This window comes from Carcharhinus amblyrhynchos, chromosome 33 (assembly GCF_965287045.1).
Source record: "Carcharhinus amblyrhynchos chromosome 33, sCarAmb.v2.hapA, whole genome shotgun sequence".
Taxonomy (NCBI): domain Eukaryota; kingdom Metazoa; phylum Chordata; class Chondrichthyes; order Carcharhiniformes; family Carcharhinidae; genus Carcharhinus; species Carcharhinus amblyrhynchos.
In genome coordinates, this window is record NC_137356.1 from 8,282,045 (window position 1) to 8,301,610 (window position 19,566).

The 19,566-nt window shown below is 46.4% G+C and overlaps 1 protein-coding gene across 1 annotated transcript; it reads left to right on the forward strand.

Moving 5' to 3' along the window:
* The first annotated feature begins 172 nt into the window (after positions 1-172).
* On the forward strand, positions 173-19,273 carry gcdhb (glutaryl-CoA dehydrogenase b). The gene is made up of 11 exons (XM_080216582.1): positions 173-546; positions 5,755-5,793; positions 6,736-6,879; positions 8,903-8,965; positions 9,165-9,335; positions 9,425-9,554; positions 11,839-12,055; positions 13,048-13,151; positions 15,098-15,223; positions 16,323-16,483; positions 17,470-19,273. Exons 1-11 carry the CDS (start codon positions 447-449, stop codon positions 17,541-17,543), a joined length of 1,329 nt encoding a protein of 442 aa, XP_080072708.1. The 5' UTR covers positions 173-446; the 3' UTR covers positions 17,544-19,273.
* The last annotated feature ends 293 nt before the right edge of the window (positions 19,274-19,566 follow it).

The following is a 19,566-nucleotide window of genomic DNA, read 5'->3' on the forward strand; positions in this document are numbered from 1 at the left end:
GTATTTCAAATCTGCCTTCGAAGAAAGTTTGGAAACTTTTAAAGACCCCCCCCTCCCCCTTTCCTAAAGGATCAGTAACAAAATCAACGTTCTCGCCCCCCTCGCTGACCAATTGGACCCTCGAGCTTGTGGAAGAGGCGAGGCAGATACCAAATACAGGCAATGGATTGGCTCCATTCAGTTGGTTTGGAACGTTGAGACAGTCATTGGCTACAGTCGTTGCCAGTCAACCGATTATGACGTCCGGCCCGGTGGAACGCAGTGTATCTAGTTTTGTGTCAATTTCAGGTTGGTTACTCAATCGCCAGGTGATTTCCCTTTTTTTTAACCTGTGGCTCAATTCAGAAAGATTTCTGTGTTTATTGGGCTGCTGTCCTGCGGGGAGGAGAGGGGCTGAAAAATAACCGAGGCGGTGCTGTCGGAGTTGCAACTCGACCTGTTCGACCATGGCTCTGAGACAAGCGGCTGGGTGCCTCCTGAACAGCGCCAGGAGGACGGCAACTATCGGCTCCTTGAGGACGCAGGGGACTGCGAAAGCCTTCCGAGGTAGGTGGCCTTTTAATGTCGACCGAACACCCGTGTATTATAGTCCTGGAGAAAGATCGTTCAGATCCGAAAGGTTAACTCTGTGTCTGTCCACAGATGCAGCCAGACCTGCAGAGTTTGTTCCTCCTCCCTTCCCATGTTTTTATATATAGATTTGAAGAGGTGAGGCCTTTTATTCTTAGAGCCAGTCGTGTAATTTTTTGGGAGGACGGAGGAGAGGCAGGTTTTTTTTATATAAAACGTCTCGACCACAAAGTGGAAGAATGGTTTGTTTTTGTAATTAGTTATTGTGGAGGGAAGCGGTGGGGCAGTGGTTAATATCGCAGGACGTGTCATTCCAGCAGCTAATGCTCTGGGGACACGGGTTCAAATTTCACAGGGACAACTCTGGGATTTAGAATCATAGAAATCGAATTTAAATCCGATTGAAGATACAAACGTATCCAGAGGGGCAATTTTTTTCGCACAGAGGGTGGGGAGTGTCTGGAACAAGCTGCCAGAGATGGTAGTAGAGCTGGGTACAATTTTATCTTTCATAAAACATTTGGACAGTTACATAGGTAAGATGGGTATAGAAGAATATGGGCCAAATGTGGGCAATTGGGATTAGTTTAGGAGTTAAAAAATGGCACAGACAAGTTGGGCCAAAACGCCTGTTTCCATGCTCTGTGACTCTAACTAATAACTGGAATTAAAAGCAATTAATAACACTAATCTGAGTAATGGTGACCTTAAACTATCAGATTGTCAATTGTCTAATTCCAATTGTCTAATCTGAGTAATGGTGACCTTAAACTATCAGATTGTCAATTGAAAAAAAATACCCACCAGGTTCACATTTTAGGGGAAGAAGTTTGCCACCCTTACGTGCTCTGGCCTACATGAAACTCCAGACGCTTGGCTGTGCTTTGGAGCAGCGCAAATGCATGCCTTCCCAATATCCTTTATGGGGATGGCACAGTGGTTAGCACGGCTGCCTCACAGCGCCAGGGACTCGGGTTCAATTTCTGGCTTGGGTCACTGTGCAGAATCTGCATGTTCTCCCCATGTCTGCATGGGTTTCCTCTGGGTGCTTTGGTTTCCTCCTACAGTCTGAAAGACGTGCTGGTTGGCTGCATTGGCCGTGCTAAATTCTCCCTCAGTGTACCTGAACAGGCGCCAGAGTGTGGCGACTAGGGGATTTTCACAGTAATTTTATTGCAGTGTTAATGTAAGCCTTACTTGTGACTAATACATTAACTTTTAAAATAACTTTAAACTTTCTTTTTCATCATGAAATCCATGGAATAATTTTTTTTAAAGGCTCAGATGTTCAGATTAGAATATTTCTGATGTAGATCATTGGGCTTTCAATTTGTCTTTTGTCTGGCAACCATATGAAAACGGGTGAGATTTTAACTCGCTCCAAACCCATCCAGCTGAACTGGGTTGGAGTCAGCTCTTTATCTTCTCTTCAATCTGATCTGCTTTTGAAGGGTGGACCAGCTGGTTAGGAGGATTGGAAATAGCTGGATGGGCTGAATGGCCACTTCCTGTGCCATCAGGTTCAGAACCTTCCATGCACCTGACGAAGGAACACGTTTCCGAAAGCTTGTGGAACTATCAAATGAACTGGTTGGACTTTAACCTGGTGTTGTGGGACTTCTTACTGTGTTTACCCCAGTCCAACGCCGGCATCTCTACATCATCACTATTACATCTAACCCATGAATTAATAGAAATAGTAATGTCATTGGACTAATAATCTAGAGAACCAAGCTAATACTCTGGGGATGTGGGATCAACTCCCACCGTAGCAGCTGGTATAATTTGAATTCAGTTTAAAAAAAAACCTGTAATTATTCATCCAGTCTCAGTAATCGTGACCATGAAACTATAGCAATTTTTGTACAAGCCCCTTTAGGGAAGGAAATCTGCCCTCCTTACCTGGTCTGGCACACATGTGACTCCAGTCTCCCAGTAATGGGGGAGGCGATGGCCTAGTGGTGTTATCGCTAGACTATATTAATCCAGAAACTCAGATGTTCTGGGTACCAGGGTTTAAATCCCGCCATGGCAGATGGTGGAATTTGAATCAATAGAAAAAGAATGAAAAAAAGATCTGGAATTAAAAATCCACTGATGACAATGAAACCATTGATTGGCCATTCACATTTTCTATTCTCTCTACGGACTGCAATTAGCATCTCTTAGTCCTCTCCTTGTTTTTGTGGCTATTTGATGTGAGGTAAGGCATTTTGGAAGGTCTAATACAGATAGGAAATATACAGTAAATAGCAGAACCGTTAAGTATATTGATAGGCAAAGGGATCTGGGTGTACAAGTTCACAGTCACTGAAAGTGACAACGCAGGTGGAGAAGGTACTCAAGAAGGCATACAGCATGCTTGCCTTCATTGGCCGGGACATTGAGTTTAAAAATTGGCAAGTCATGTTGCAGCTTTATAGAACCTTAGGCCACACCTGGGATATAGTGTTCAATTCTGGTCACCACACCTGGGATATAGTGTTCAATTCTGGTCACCACACTATCAGAAAAATGTGGTGGCTTTGAAGAGGGTACATAAAAGATTTACCAGGATGTTGCCTGGTATGGAGGGCAATAACTATGAGGAGAGGTTGGAGAAACTTGGTTTGTTCTCAGTGAAATGACGGAGGTTGAGGGGCAACCTAACAGAAGTCTACAAGATTATGAAGGGCATGAACAGAGAGGCTAATCAGAAGCTTTTCCCCAGGGTGGAAGAGTCAATTACTAGGGGGCATGAGTTTAAGATGTGAGGGGTAAGGTTTAAATGAGATGTACAAGGTAAGTTTTTTTACACAGAGGGTGATGGGTGCCTAGAACTCATTGCGAGGGGAGATAGTGGAAGCAGATACAATGATGAGTTTAAGGGGCTTCTTGACAAATACAGGAAAAGGATGGAAATAGAAGGATATGATTCCCTGGAAGGGGTAGAGGATTTTAGTTCAGTCGGGCAGCATGGTCAGTGCAGGCTTGGAGGACTGATGGGCCTGTTCCTGTGCTGTAATTTTCTTTGTTCTTTTTTGGACCCGAAACGTCAGCTCTTTTCTTTCCAAACAGATACTGGCAGACTTGCTAAGATTTTCCAGCATTTTCTCTTTTGGTTTCATGAAACCATTCTCGATTCTTGGAAAAACCCATCTGGTTCACTAATGCCCCTTTAGGGAAGGACATCTACCATCCTTACCCTCGTTTGGCCTACAAGCGTTGACTCTCAACTGCCCTCTGAACAAGAGCAACCAGGGATGGCAATAAATGCTGGCCAGCCAGTGATGCCCATGTTCCACAAATGAGTTTAAAAAGATGTTTTTAAATGTGGTTGACTCCCTGAAATGGTCCAACAAGGCACTCAGTTCAAGGGCAATTAGGGATGGGCAACCTTTCCAGTGATGTCATATCACACGAAATAAATAAAAGTCTTAAAGGTTTACGAAGGGCTGCGATACTGTGAAGGGGGAGAGAGATTGGTTTCGATGGTAGGTGAAACAGTAATTATTTGGAACAAAGTCAATTCTGAAAAGGGAAGTCCAAGAGAAGAGTTTCAGCATAGTGGTTAGAATGAGGAATTGTCAGCCACAAGCTATTGTTGAAACAACATTCATAAAAGCTGCAGTATGGAAATTGGGTAGTGGCTTGGAACGGGGGCGGGGGGGCGGGGCGGGGGGGGGGGGGTGGGGGGGAGAGGGGGCTCATGTCAATATAGATACTGATGGGCCAAATGGTGGCATGTGGGCAGCATGGTGGCACAGTGCTTAGCACTGCTGCCTCACAGTGTCAGGGGTTTGATTCTCAGCTTGGATTGCTGTCTATGCAGAATGTGCACCTTCTCCCCATGACTGTGTGGGTTTGCTCCGGTTTCCCCCCTCAGTCTAAAGATGTGCGGGTTAGGTGGATTAGCCATGCTAAATTGCTCCTTAATGTTCAGAGATGTCCAGGTTAGGTGGATTGGCCTTGCTAATTGCTCCTTAGTGTCCAAGGTGTGCAGGTTAGTTGTATAGCAGGGTAAATGTGTGGGGTTACCACTTTCCAAGTATTTCTAAATCCACAGCAAATTCAGCATGAGTGCCCCACAGGGTTTGTAGACTGTGTCTGAGAGACTGTCCTGTGATGGAGATATTGAGCTGATGCTTTTCCAATGTGACAGCTCACCATTGCATCTTTAAAGGTACCTTAACTATGCTGCACCTTGGAAGATAAGAATGTTGCCCATGTGTGCTGTAGATGTACACTGGTGCCATGGCCAAAAGAAGATCGTGTTCCTAGTACTGAGGGATTGTTAGCTGTGACCTCTTAACTAGTCAGGATTAGGTTGATGTCTTAGAGCTTTTCAACAGCAGGGAGATGGAACACTGTTCTTCCCCCGCACCCCCACCGAGAAATTTCATCTGTTTATTCAGCTTCCTCTGATAAATAAGCGAAATCCTGAGGGTGCTGGAAAACCTCAGCCAGTCCGCTAGCCTCTGTAGGAGAGAAAACAAAGCTAACGTGTTGACTCCATTTGACTCTTCTTCAGCAGTAAAGGGAGGGAGAAATGTATTGGATATTAAACTGTAAGCTGAGAGATTCAACAAGATGTAACAAACCCAACAACATGGGCAAAGTTTAAGTTTGAAGTTTACTTATTAGTGTCACAAGTCGGCTTAAATTCACACTGCAATGAAGTTACTGTGAAAATCCCCTAGTTGCCACACTCAAGCACCTGTTCGGATACACTCAGGTTGAATTTAGCATGGCCAATGTACCTAACCAGCATGTTTTTCAGACTGCGGAAGGAAACCCACACAGATAAGGGGAGAATATGCAGACTCTGCACAGACAGTGACCCAAGCTGGGAATTGAACCTCTTGTGTCCAAAGCTGTGCAGATTTGGTGGATTAGCCATGCTAAATTGCCCCTCGGTGTCCAAAGATGTGCAGGTTAGGGGGATTAGCAGAGTAAATATGTGGGGATACGGGGATAGGTCCTGAGGTGGGATGCTCTGCCGAGAGTAGGTACTGACTCGTTGGCCCAAATAGCCTCCTTCTACGCTATCGGAATTCTATGATGCAAAGCAAGTTCCGCGAAACACCTACCTTCACTAAGGTGGTCAAAGAGGAACACAGATCTACTGAGCTGCTGTAACGATTAAGAATTCCTAACTCTGAGGACAGACACAATTTAAACCACCTTTTCAATCCCTCTTTGCAGAGAAAGATGAAAAATTTGAAGAGCAGAAAATTTCGAAGCGTAAGTTGTGTAATTTCACTGCACGGTGCTGATTCTGTTCCGTCGAGTGTTGCAGTTTAATTTTTTTTATCTGTAATCTATTATCCAGAACATCTTATGTCCAGTTAGCTTTAAAGTGAGCGGGCAGCTTAAGTGGATTGACATGGCGCAGATAATAAAAGTTTACCAGGATTGTATAAAGAACATTCAGACAGAAAAGGGGGTTAACCCATGTTAATGTGCAGGTTCAGTCGGCAGTTAGGAAGGCAAATGCAATGTTAGCATTCCTGTCGAGAGGGCTAGAATACAAGTGTAGGGTCTGAGGCTGTATAAAGCTCTAGTCAGACCCCATTTGAGCAGTTTTGGGCCCCATATCTAAGGAAGGATGTGCTGGCCTTGGAAAGGATCCAGAGGAGGTTCACAAGAATGATCCCTGGAATGAAGACCTTGTCGTATGAGGAACGGTTGAGGACTCTGGGTCTGTACTCATTTGGGAGTTTAGAAGGATGAGGGGGGGATCTTATTGAAACTTACAGGATACTGCAAGGTCCGGATAGAGTGGACATGGAGAGGAAGTTTCTACTAGTAGGAAAAACTAGAACCAGAGGGCACAACCTCGAGCTAAAGGGACGATCCTTTAAAACAGAGATGAGGAGGAATTTCTTCAGCCAGAGAGTGGTGAATCTGTGGAACTCTTTGCTGCAGAAGACTGTAGAGGCCAGGTCATTGAATGTCTTTAAGACAGAGATAGATAGGTTCTTGATTAATAAGGGGATCAGGGGTTATGGAGAAAAGACAGGAGAATGGGGATGAGAAAAAATATCAGATGTGTCAGAGCAGACTCAATGGGCCAAGTGGCCTAATTCTGCTCCATTATCTTGTGGTAAATGTCTCTCTCAGGTTACAAGCTCTGCTCGGATGTTATTTTTATGTTGGAGCCTATTTTATTTTAACTTCCCACAGCGGCTAAGGTCCAGTTTGATTGGCGAGATCCCCTGCAACTGGAGGGCCAGCTGACTGAAGAGGAAATGCTGATTAGAGACACTTTCCGTGCGTATTGCCAATCGAAGCTGATGCCCAGGATTCTCATGGCAAACCGGAATGAAGGTATGGGACGTGGCCCAGCAAACTATTGACTTATTTGCGTTTAAATTGTTCCTTTTGTGTCAGGTCCATCCAAAGTCTTCCTCTTATATTGTACAGGTCAAACAAGGAAATGTTAGGTTCAAAGACGTTGCTTGTAAGTGACACCAGAGGAGACAAATGGCAAGGTGATGAAGTTGCACAGGAGATTATGGTCTCGTGGTATTATGGCTAGACTATTAATCCAGAAACTCAGCTAATGTTCTGGGGACCCGAGTTCGAATTCCACCACAGCAGATGGTGGCATAGATTCTTAATTATAGAATTTTTTTGAATTCAAATGCCACCATCTGCTGTGGCGGAATTCGAACTCGGGTCCCCAGAACATTAGCCGAGTTTCTGGATTAATAGTTTAGCCATAATACTGACGTTGTAAAAATCCACCTAGTTCACTAATGTCCTTTAGGAAAGGAAATCTGCTGTCCTTACCCGGTCTGGCCTACTTGTGACTCCAGAGCCTCAGCAATGTGGTTGACTTTCAGCTGCCCTTGGGCACCTACAGATGGGCAATAAATTCTGGCCCAGCCAGTCACGCTCATGTCCCAGGAATGAATAAAAAAAAACTAAGGGGCAATTTAGCATGGCCCTAACCTACACATCCTGGGACATTTGGGTAACTAGGGATGGGCAATAAATGCTCACCAGCCAGCAATGCCCATGTCCCACAAACGAATAATAAAAAGATGTTGTCTGGGCTGGAGTTTTTCAGCTATGAAGAGAGATTGGTAAAGGCAAAATGCTGGCGTCCAAGACGAAAACAGAAAGCGCTGAAAAATCTCAGCAGGTCTGACAGAGACAGAATAAAGCCAGTGTTTTGAGTCTGGATGACCCTTTGTCAGAGCTAGTTAGCCTGGTGCTGTTTCCCTGAGAGCAGAGGAATCTGAGAGGATTGGAGGACTGATTGAGGTGTACTAAATAATAGGATGGATAGGAAGAAACTTTTCCCCTTAGTAGAAGGTCAATAATCAGGGATACATGGATTTACGGTAAGGGGCAGGAGGTTTGGAGGGGATTTGAGGGAAAACCTTTTCACCCAGAGGGTGATGGAATCTGTGGAATTCGCTATCCCAAAGGGAGTAAATTTAAGGAGGAGTTAGATTTTTAATTGTTAACAGGTTGAAGGATTATGGGGAGAAGGCAGGAAAATGGGGATGAGGAGCATATCAGCCATGATCGAATGGCGGAAATGGACTCTGGGCCAAATGGCCTAGTTCTGCTCTGTATCTAAACTGCCTGAAAAGGTGGTAAAGGTGGGAACCCTCAAGATAGTTGAGAAGCATTTAGATGAGCACTTGAAATTTTGTAGCATACAAGGCTATGGACCAAGTGCTGGAAAATGGGATTGAAATGAATAGGTGCTTACCAACGCTGCGTGTGGGCAACAGTCAACAAAATGTCTTGTGGGCCCTGCTCAGAACCCAGATGGGCTGCATGTGGCCCCCCCACAGTTGTCCACCATTGATCTACCAGATGTTCATAGAATCATATGGCCCATCTAGTCTTCACCGACTACAATCCCACCCAGGCCCTACCCCCCATATCCCTACACACTTACCCGCTAATCCCTCTAACCTACACATCTCAGGACACTAAGGGGCAATTTTAGCATGGCCAATCAACCTAACCCGCACATCCTTGGACTGTGGGAGGAAACTGGAGCACCCGAAGGAAACCCACGCAGACATGAGAATGTGCAAACTCCACACAGACAATGGTACAAGCCAGGAATCGAATCTAGGTCCCTGGAGCTGTGAAGCAGCAGTGCTAACCCACTGTGGTATCGTGCCACCCAACCGTGTTGTCCTTACTCTATAGACTGTTGAGTGAAAGATACTTGCAGTTCATCTGGTATTCTGTTTATTTACATTTTGTTTGTACCCAAGAGAGTTTTTCTTATTTTTGGAAGTAGTTCCTACGTTTCTGATGATCCAAATGGCCCTTTCCCGTGCTGTAACAGTTTCTGTGATGGTGTTTTCAATCTTTCCAGTGTTTCATCGTGAAATTCTACACGAGATGGGAGAATTGGGTGTATTGGGATCAACAATCAAAGGTAACACACTCTTCCGCCATCCTTTCCTCACTATCTTTAGAGCAATGTAAAGCTAATGGGTTACTGTAAAAGTTCTATTCACCTGGCTTCTTCCTCCTGTTTAATATAAACAATATTCGCTCCTGTCTCTTTGACTTGCTATGGTTTTGCTGGTGTCAAGAAAAGAATTGGATAAACTGTCCCAATTCTCTGATTCCAGGCTATGGGTGCGCTGGTACCACGTATGTAGCTTATGGCCTAATTGCACGGGAAGTGGAGAGAGTGGACAGCAGCTACCGGTCAGTAATGAGCGTCCAGTCCTCGCTGGTGATGCATCCAATCGCTGCCTATGGGTCAGAAGCACAGAAGCTGAAGTACCTTCCGAAATTAGGTCAGTGACCGCTCCCGTGTCCAGCGGCTCTGCTGTAACTTGCTGCGTGGTGGTCACTGTCTTCCTCTTTCTGCTCTTGTTCCTCACAGCTACAGGGGAGCTGTTGGGCTGCTTTGGCCTAACCGAACCCAATCATGGGAGCGATCCTTCGAGCATGGAGACCAAGGCGAGATTCAACGCGAGCAGCAACACCTACACGCTGAATGGATCCAAGACCTGGTATGTACACAGTACACTGAGCTTGAGGGCAGACGATGCAGCCAGTACATTGGGTTTGAGAGAGAGGGCAGACGATGCAGCCAGTACATTGGGTTTGAGGGAGAGGGGAGACAATGCAGCCAGTTCATTGGGCTCAACCCTTAAGTGCGGTGCCTAGAGCTGGACACAGGATTTTGACCCAGCAACAGTAACTGAATCTGAGGTGTTGTCTTAGTGAATCCCTTCCCACATTGAGAGCAAACTCGCTGGTTTGACTGCAGCTTGGATAAATCTCTGAATCAGTTCCCACACCGAGAGCAGGTGCATGGTCTCTCTCTCTCTCTCTGTCCTGTGTGTGAACTCACTGGTGTGTCAGCAAGGTGTTTGCCACCTGAACAGAGCGATAAAGACCCTCCAGCACTGCTCTGGGAGCAACAGGGGAAGCCAATATTCACTCCTCCACCAATGTCACTGATGCACAGATTCCCTGGTCATTTTTCCACATTGCTTTTTATGGGATCTTGCTGTGCTGGTCAGCTGCCCCGCTTCCCCATTACCATCGTCCCCAAGACTTCAAAGTACTTAATTGGTTGTGAAGTGCATGGAGGTTGTGAAGGACGATATGTAAAGTTCTTGATGTATTATTTGCTGGCAGTTCAACCCATTAACTTGCAAATCTGGTCACAGTAATGAACAGGAGCAGGAATGTAGGCAGGCTTTTCCCTGCTCATAGAATCCCTTCAGAGCAGAAAGAGGCCATTCAGCCCTTCAGGTCTGCACCGTCTCTCCAATAGAGAACCCAACCCAGGTCCTATCCCCGTGATCCTACGTAATTACCCTGCTAACTGTGGGGCAATTGAGCATGGCCAAGTCAACCTAAGCTGCACATCTTTGGAGTGTGGGAGTGGATCACTCTCTGTGTGGAGTTTGCACATCCTCCCTGTGTTTACATGGGTATCCTCCAGGTGCTCCAGTTCCCCTCACAGTCCAAAGATGTGTAGGTTAGGTGGATTGGCCATGCTAAATTGACTGAAATGTCAAGCGATTAGAGGGGTAAGTATGTGGGGTTACCAGAATAGGGCCTGGGTGGGATTGTGGTCGATGCACTCAATGGGCTGAATGGCCTCCCCCTGCACTGTAGGGATTCTATGAAATTGGAGCACCCAGAGGAAACCCACACAGACATGGGGACAATGTACAATCTTCATGCAGACAGTCACCCAAGGCTGTAATTGAACCTGGGTCCCTGGTGCTGTGAGGCAGCAGTGCTAACCACTGTGCCACCATGCTGCCCATATCACCTGCCTGTGATCTGTGGGGCCACTTGTATCTCCCAAAGTCTGCCCTGGCTGAGAAGCTTATTTTTTTTAAATTCATTCATTCATGGGACATGTGCATCGCTAGCTGGGCACCTGGGTTCCAATTGCCCATCCCTGAGGACATTTAAGAGTCAACCACATTGCTGTGGCTCTAGAGTCACATGTAGGCCAGACTGGGTAAGGATGGCAGATTTCCTTCCCTAAAGGACATTAGTGAACGAGACGGGTTTGTCCCGCAATCGAAAATGGTTTCATGGTCACCAGTAGATTTTAATTCAAATGTCACCATCTGCCATGGTGGGATTTGAACTAAAGGCCTGGTTCAAGAACCAGGGGTGGCATGGTGGTTACCAGTGCCCAGGGACCTGGGTTCGATTCCCGGCCTCGGGCCTCTGTCGGTGTGGAGTTTGCATGTTCTCCCCGTGTCTGCGTGGGTTTCCTCCGGGTGCTTCGGTTTCCTCCCACAGTCCGAAAGATGTGCTGGTTAGGGTGCATTGACCCAAACAGGTGCCATAGTGTGAGGACAAGGGGGATTTCACAGTAACTTCATTGCAGTGTTAATGTAAGCCTTACTTGTGACTAATAAACAAACTTTAACTTTAGAGTGATCAGAGCATTGTCCTGGGCCGCTGGAGGGGATTAAGGGTTATGGGGAGAGGGCGGGAATGTGGAACTGAGCCACGACAGATCAGCCATGATCTTATTGAATGGCGGGGCAGGCTCGAAGGGCTAGATGGCCTACTCCTGCTCCTATTTCTTATGTTCTTATTACTAAGCCAGCGACAATATCGCTACGCCACTGCCTCCCCCTAAATGTGTGGCGCCGATTGAAGCTCGACCTGTGCCGCCTCTGCCCACTGAGGCATTGGGGAGTGGATGTGGGGGAGGGGGTTGTTGGGGGGGGCGGGAAGGGGGAGAGGTCACCTCAAAATGCTGCCGAGTGGAATGTTTCTTTCTGAATAACGTCAAACTACTTCTGTGACCAGGATCACGAACTCGCCGATAGCGGATATCTGCGTGGTCTGGGCTAAGTGCGAAGACGGGAAGGTGCGGGGTTTCATCCTGGAGAAGGGAATGGAGGGCCTGGCCACGCCAAAGATCGAAGGCAAGTTCTCGCTGCGGGCCTCTATGACAGGGATGATCCTAATGGAGGACGTGGAGGTTCCGGCGGATAACCTGCTGCCCAACGCAGTGGGCCTGTCGGTGAGTTTGTACCGCCTCAAGCGTCATCATCACTGAATAAACACGTTGAAACTATCCGATTGCTGATGGTCTGTAAAAAGGAGTATGGTCTGATAGAACTTTCTATGATGCTTTCTGGGTGCTTTCTTTGGATTACGTTCCGGCCTCGGGTGACTGTCTGTGGAGTTTGCACATTCTCCCTATATCTGTGTGGGTTTCCTCCCACAGTCCACAAAGATGTACGGGTTTGGTGGACTGGCCATGCTGAATTGCCCCTTTGTGTCAAATTGCTGTTTGTGGGAGCTTGCTTTGATTTGATTTAATTTATTATTGTCTCATGTATTAGTATACAGTGAAAAATATTGTTTCTTGCATGCTATATAGATGAAGCATACCGTTCATAGAGAAGGAAAGGAGAGAGTGCAGAATATAGTGTTACAGTCATAGCTAGGGTGTAGAGAAAGATCAACTTGATGCAAGATAGGTCCATTCAAAAGTCTGATGGCCGCGGGGAGGAAGCTGTTCTTGAGTCAGTTGGTACATGTTCTCAGCAGGTGGAAGAGTGAATGTCCGGGGTGCGTAGGATTATGCTGGCTGCTTTTGTGAGGCAGCGAGAAGTGTAGACCGTGTCAATGGATGGGAGGCTGGTTTGCGTGATGGACTGGGCTTCATTCATGACCCTTTGTAGTTTCTTGTGGTCTTGGTCAGAGCAGGAGCCAGACCAAGCTGTGATAGATTCGGAAAGGATGCTTTCTATGGTGCATCCCTCTCCACGTTTCCTATGTTATAGCAAGTGACGATGCTTCAAAAAGGACTTGGTTGCTGTTGAGCATTTGGAATGACTTAAAACCCTCTTCCTTTTATCTTTTCAAATGTCACACGGGGGCGTGAGCTGTGACTTACAATTTGCCTTTCACCAACACTATAGATTTCAAATGTTTTGGATCCCACTTTTCTCAGATACTCCGGAATACAACAGTTTAAATACTCATGCATTTCTCCTCTTTCCTCAGGGTCCTTTTGGATGTTTGAACAATGCTCGATATGGAATTGCTTGGGGAGCCCTGGGAGCAGCAGAGTTCTGTCTGGAAACGGCCAGGCAGTATGCTTTGGACAGGTAATGAGGAAATGTGATACTAACAGTGCCAAATTTTAGCTTAGCTCAGGACAGGCCATGACCACTTCCTGACAGCAGGACAAACCTTCAGTTTCTCCTTCCCAACTGGAGTGGCTTCCAAAGGCATCGGTTAGTCAATGGCTACGACCTGTGAAACTTAAATTTGGGCCAGCACGGTGGTTCACACTGCTGCCAGGGACCCAGGTTCAATTCCCGGCTCAGGTGACTGTGTGAAGTCTGCCATTCTCGCCGTGTCTGAGTGGGTTTCCTCTGAGTGCTTCAGTTTCCTCCCATGGTCCAAAGATGTGCAAGTTAGATGGACTGGCCATGCTAAATTGCCCCTTCCACGTCCAAAGATGTGCAGGTTAGATGGATTGGGCAGGATAACTTTGTGAGGTTATGGGGATAGGGATGAGGACCTGGATAAGCTACAGTGTCAGAGAGTTGCTGCAGACTCGATGGGCCAAATGGCTTCCCTTTCTGCACTGTGGGGATGTTGTGATTCTAATCCATTCACCACTAATTGGGAACTTGCCTTGTGGGACCTGCCTTGAGTAAAATGGCTTTGAGGGGAGAGGCATGTCGCTGAAGTTGTCTTGCGCCCATCAGGATAAAATTAAAGAATGCCAAATGTCATATTCTCACACAGGTGTGTTGTGATAGTCTTAAAATTTGGTATCATGTATTGATCCTGATGAGTGGAAGATAAAAAACTTCGGCAACATATTTCCTTCCAATGATGTTCAAGTGTTGCAAACACCAAGCGATTGTTGAGTGGAATTATTTAGTTTGGCCCAACACAGTCAACTTTGAATTTGAGTCCCCACCAAAGAAAAACAATGTGACTGAAATCACCTAACCGATCAAACCCGGAACTTTTCCTGGTCTAAATGACTCGGCAGTTTTTTAATAAGCCAAAAGCAGGCAGGAATTTGTCAGTCTGGGAAAAAAACAGGAGAATGGGGATGAGAAAAATATTAGTCAGGATTGAGTGGTGGAGCAGACTGGATGGGCCAAATGGCCTAATTCTGCTCCTATGTCTTATGGTCTCTTGGAGGGCTGCCCGTCGCTCTACCATTGCTACTCCAGTGTAACCAGCCACTTGGAGCCTGGCACACTGGAGAGGGCACACAGGAGATTGACCAGGATGTTTCCTGGGCTGGAGTGTTTTAACAAGGGGAGTGGGGGGGGCACAGTGGTTAGCACTGCTGTCTCACTGCACCAGGGTTTGATTCCTGGCTTGGGTCACTGTGCGGACTTTGCACGTTCTCCCCATATTTGTGTGGGTTTCCTCCCACGGTCCAAAGATGTGTAGGTTAGGTGGATTGGCCATGCTAGTGTCATAGGGACTAGCAGGGCAAATACAAGGGGTAATGGGGATAGGACCTGGATGGGATTGTTGTCGGTGCAGACTTGATGGGTTGAATGGCCACCTTTTGCACTGTAGGGGTTCTGAGTTAACTCCAGCTAGTCTTGCAGTTATCTAATTGGTCTGTTTATAGAGCAGCCTTTCTGGACAATCTTACCACCTTGCAGCCTGGATTTGCCTGTGTTTTGGTCAGGAAGAAATACAGAACAAGGAACACAACAGCACAGGCCCTCCGGCCCACCAAGCCTACATGACCAACCTGTATTCCTGTGTACCCTGCCTGTTCATGTGTCTGTCCAGCTAAATCTTAAATGTTGCTACCATATCTGCCTCAACACCTCACTTGGAAAATCGATGTCTCCAAACTAACCACAGTGCTTCACTCGTCCTGTTTAGTTGCATTTACTGAGATGCAGAGAAAGTGGATGCAATCCCACTAAATCTCAACTGAAGCACGGGGAGAGGAGTGTAGAAATTTTAAGGCTTGATGCACTTGGGGAGTAAGTCTCCTGGTAGGAAGGTACATTGACTTAATTTGCCTTGAGTAGATTGTTCTCTCTTCCACCTTTCCATTCAGGGTTCAGTTCGGGGTCCCTCTGGCTAGAAACCAACTCATCCAGAAGAAACTGGCGGACATGCTGACAGAGATCACATTGGGTCTTCACGCCTGCGTCCAGCTGGGACGATTAAAGGAGGAAGATAAGTGCGTATCAATTACAAACACTAGCTCTACACCAAGGGAGGTCTCGTGGCGCAGTGGGTGGAGTCCCTTCCTCTGGCTTCAAATCCCACTTCCAGACTTGATGTCCATGGAAGGTGCTTCCATAATGTAGCCAAACAGACCGGTAATCCTTCCAAACATACCTGATGGCGGGAGGGGTTCCTGCCATACTTTGCCAAGCACAATTGTGGACTGATCCCATGGAAGTCATAAGATCACGAGATACAGGAGCAGAATTAGGCCTATCGAGTCTGCTCTGCTCGATCATGGCTGACGTGCTCCTCATCCTCATTTTCCTGCCTTCTCCCCATAACTCTTCGACCCATTACCAATTAAAAATCTGTCTAACACCTGCTTAAATTTACTCACTGTCCCAGCATCCACCACACTTTGGGGTAGTGAATTCCACAGATTCACAACGCTTTGGGAGAAGTAGTTTCTCTGCTTTAAATTTGCTGCCCCTTATCCTAAGACTGTGACCTCTTGTCCTAGAATGTCCCACAAAAGGAAGCATTTGCTCCCCGTTTACTTTATCCAGTCCTTTAATCATCTTGTATACCTCAATTTGATCTCCCCTCATTCTTCTAAATTCTAGAGAGTATCGGTTTCTTGCACCCTCTCCTTTCCTATGAACGGTATACTTTGTATAGTGCACAAGAAACAATACTTCTCACTGTATGTTAATACATATGACAATAATAGATCAAATCCAAATCAAATCAAAATCCCTCATCTCTGGAATCAATCTAGTGAAGCTCCTCTGAACTGCCTCCAATGCTGCTACATCTTTCCTCAAATACGGGGACCAAAACTGTGCACAATGCTGCAGGTGCGGCCTCACCAATGCCTTGTATAGTTGCAACACTTCCTTACCTTTTATATTCTATTCCTTTAAGCTATGAATGCCAGCATTCCATTTGCTTTCTTTATTATCTGCTGTACCTGCATGTTGGTTTTCTGTGACTCGAGTCCACGGTTGCCAGAGTGCTGCTGGGCACCTGGAGGAGGAACTCCTGTCACGGTGACCAAGACGAGACCACATCAGAGAGAAGCAATGTTTCTTTCTTTGTTTCCTTGCTAGGGCTGCGCCTGAAATGATCTCCATGCTGAAGCGGAATTCCTGTGGCAAGGCTCTGGATATCGCCAGACAGGCGCGGGACATCCTGGGCGGAAATGGGATTTCTGACGAGTACCACGTCATTCGGCACGTCATGAATCTGGAATCCGTAAACACTTATGAAGGTGAGAAACTTTAGGACAGAGAAAATCCCAGCACAAGAACAGGCCCTTCAGCCCTCCATGCTGCCTGTCTGAACTAAAGCCCCCTACCCTTCCAGGGACCATATCCCTCTCTTCCCATCCTACTCAGGTATTTGTCCAGATGCCCCTTAAAACTCAGTATCGTATCTGCTTCCACTACCCCCCCAGCAGCAGGTACCATAAAACGTAGGAGCAGAATTAGGCCACTCGGCCCATCAAGTCTGCTCTGCTATTTGAATGTTGCTGATGTTTTTCTCATCCTCATTCTCCTGCCTTTTCCCCCATAATCTCTGATCCTCTTACAATCAAAGACCTATCTATCTCTGTCTAAAGACACTCAATGAGCTGGCCTCCACAGCCTTTTGCGGCATAGAGTTCCACAGATTCACCACTCTCTGGCTGAAGAAATTCCTCCTCATCCCTGTTTTAACGGATCATCCCTTTGGCCTGAGGTTGTGCCCTCTGGTTCTAGTTCTTCCTGCTAGCAGAAACATCCTCTCCACGACCACTCTATCCAGGCCTCGCAGTATGCTGTAAGTTTCAATAAGATCGCCATTTCCCCCCGCCCCCGCCACCACCTCATCCTTCTAAACTTAAACGAGCCAGGCACCCACCACCAGATGTATGATGCATCATACATCTCCTTTAAACCTTGCCCCTCGCACCTTAAACCTAGTTACTATAATCTAAACAGATTTCTCAGCTCTCCCTTCTGCATCCCCAAAAGTCAACTTTGCTTTTTGATGGGGTCTCCACATCAGACCAATGGAAACAAAGGTCTAAGCTTCACCTTTGCCACAAGTGAGTTTTTATTCTGGCCCATTCCCATTACAGTGGCTGGGGAAATCTCCAGACAGCTTCTCTATCCGTTTAATAAGGAATGGAAGGGGTGGTGGAATATTTTGGAGATATCTGCGTTCGATTTGAACCTAATGTTTGCTGCTTTTATTTTTTTTTTCACTCCTCAGGTACTCATGATATCCACGCACTGATCCTTGGCAAAGCTATCACAGGCCTGCAATCTTTCACCGTACAGAAATAGTCCCCATCGCACACCCACATCATCTCTGAAAATCAGCACTTTGTCGACTTATGGTTAAGTTTGTTTAAACCAAATTCTACATCAGCCCATGGTTCATCCAGTCTTTTAAATAACTTGGCCTCTTGAGTAGGCAGGTTACTCTGCTTTCAAAGCTGCCTGTTTTCCTCATTACAGAATCACACGGTGCAGGAGGAGACCATTCGGGTGTATTTTTGAAAGCTATTATAAATCCCTCTCCCTATCCCATAGCGCTGCAGTTTTCTCCCTTTTCATGACTCTCCTTGTTTGAGGAAAAAAAACTAATCTCCCTACCATTTTTTTTTGTTATTTACTTTAAGTTGTATGGAAACTTCTTATTAACTGTGCAGCACAGATACAAGAGATAGGGGATAATAGAATCATGGCAAGTGGCAGGCATTAGATCCATTATTTGTCCTGGATCTTTGCTAGATCAATTAAGAATTAATTTCATTGCCCTGTTCTCTTCCCTATTAGTTTCAGGTGTTTAATTTGATTTGGTTTTTAATTTACTGGGCAGCATGGTGCCACAGTGGTTAGCACTGCTGCCTCACAGCGTCAGGGACCCTGGGTTCGATTCCCGGCTTGGCCACTGTCTGTGTGGAGTTTGCACGTTCTCCCCGTGTCTGCGTGGGTTTCCTCTGGGTGCTCCGGTTTCCTCCCACAGTCTGAAGGATGTGCTGGTTAGAACGCACTGACCCGAACAGGTGCCGGACTGTGGTGGTTAGGGGAATTTCACAGTCATTGCAGTGTTAATATAAGCCTTACTTGTGACTAATGAATAAACTTTAACTTTAAAAACTTTGAACCAAATTTGTTATTTCCACTTCTGAATCAACAATTCAGGAAGGTGAGAGAACAAAATTTAAATGGACAAAAGCTTCTGATATTTTCTGTTTGAGTGTGTTTATAAATCTCTCCTATTTCCTTCTCCTTCAGTCTGGACCCTTTGGTTGCACCTCGATAACTCGAATTAATTCACTTCAAGCTTTACATGTGCAGAAAGTCATGTATTTATGTGCAGCATCTCATAGGGATGACATGGTGGCACAGTGGTCAACAATGCTGCCTCACGGCGCCAGCAACCCGGGTTCGATTCTGGCCTCGGGTCACTGTGTGGATTTTGCATGTTCTCCCCATGTTTGCGCAGGTTTCCTCCCACAGTCTGAAATACGTGCTGGTTAGGTGGATTGGCCATGCTAAATTGATCCTTAGTGTCAGGGGGATTAGCAGGGTTACAAGAATAAGGCCTGGGTGGGATTGTGGTGGGTGCATACTCGATGGGCCGAACAGTCTCCTTCTGAACTGTAGGGATTCTGTGATTTTATGAGGATATCTAAACTGAACTGGTCTGAGTGAGGATTCACACTAAATCAGCCAAGAGCTGAAATATTCTCATTCCTGTCCCTTCATCGGTGCCTTAAAGCTACACAGTGGTATGTCCTCAACCACAAGCTGTTATTACATTTATTCTTTGCCGTTTACCTGAGAATCCATAACCATGCACATGTTTATAAGGCAATAGGGTAAGTACCTTTTGCAAGTGCCTTGTCTCCACATAGAATTGAGGCAAATGTGATTCTGGCCCCTTCCTCTGCCCCAGAGAATCCTGTTATCCCATGTAATGAGTTTGGTTTGTCATTGGCTACTATTCCCTGATTTTTTTTGGAGCCCATAAGTAAAGCTAGTAATTTTGAATGGGTGGGTGGGGGGGGGGGGGGGGGGAGAGAGAGAGAGAGGAGGAGGGGGGGGGGGGAGAGGAGGAGGGGGGGGGGGGAGAGGAGGAGGGGGGGGGGGGAGAGGAGGAGGGGGAGGAGGAGGGGGGGGGAGGGGGGGTGGGTGATGGTTGCAGGAGAAATCATAATAACAATACCCAATAGCACCTCTCCCCTCCTCCTCCCATCCCCAAAAACAACCATTGTGGGCAGCACAATGGCACAGTGGTTAGAACATAAGAACATAAGAAATAGGAGCAGGAGTAGGCCATCTAGCCCTTCGAGCCTGC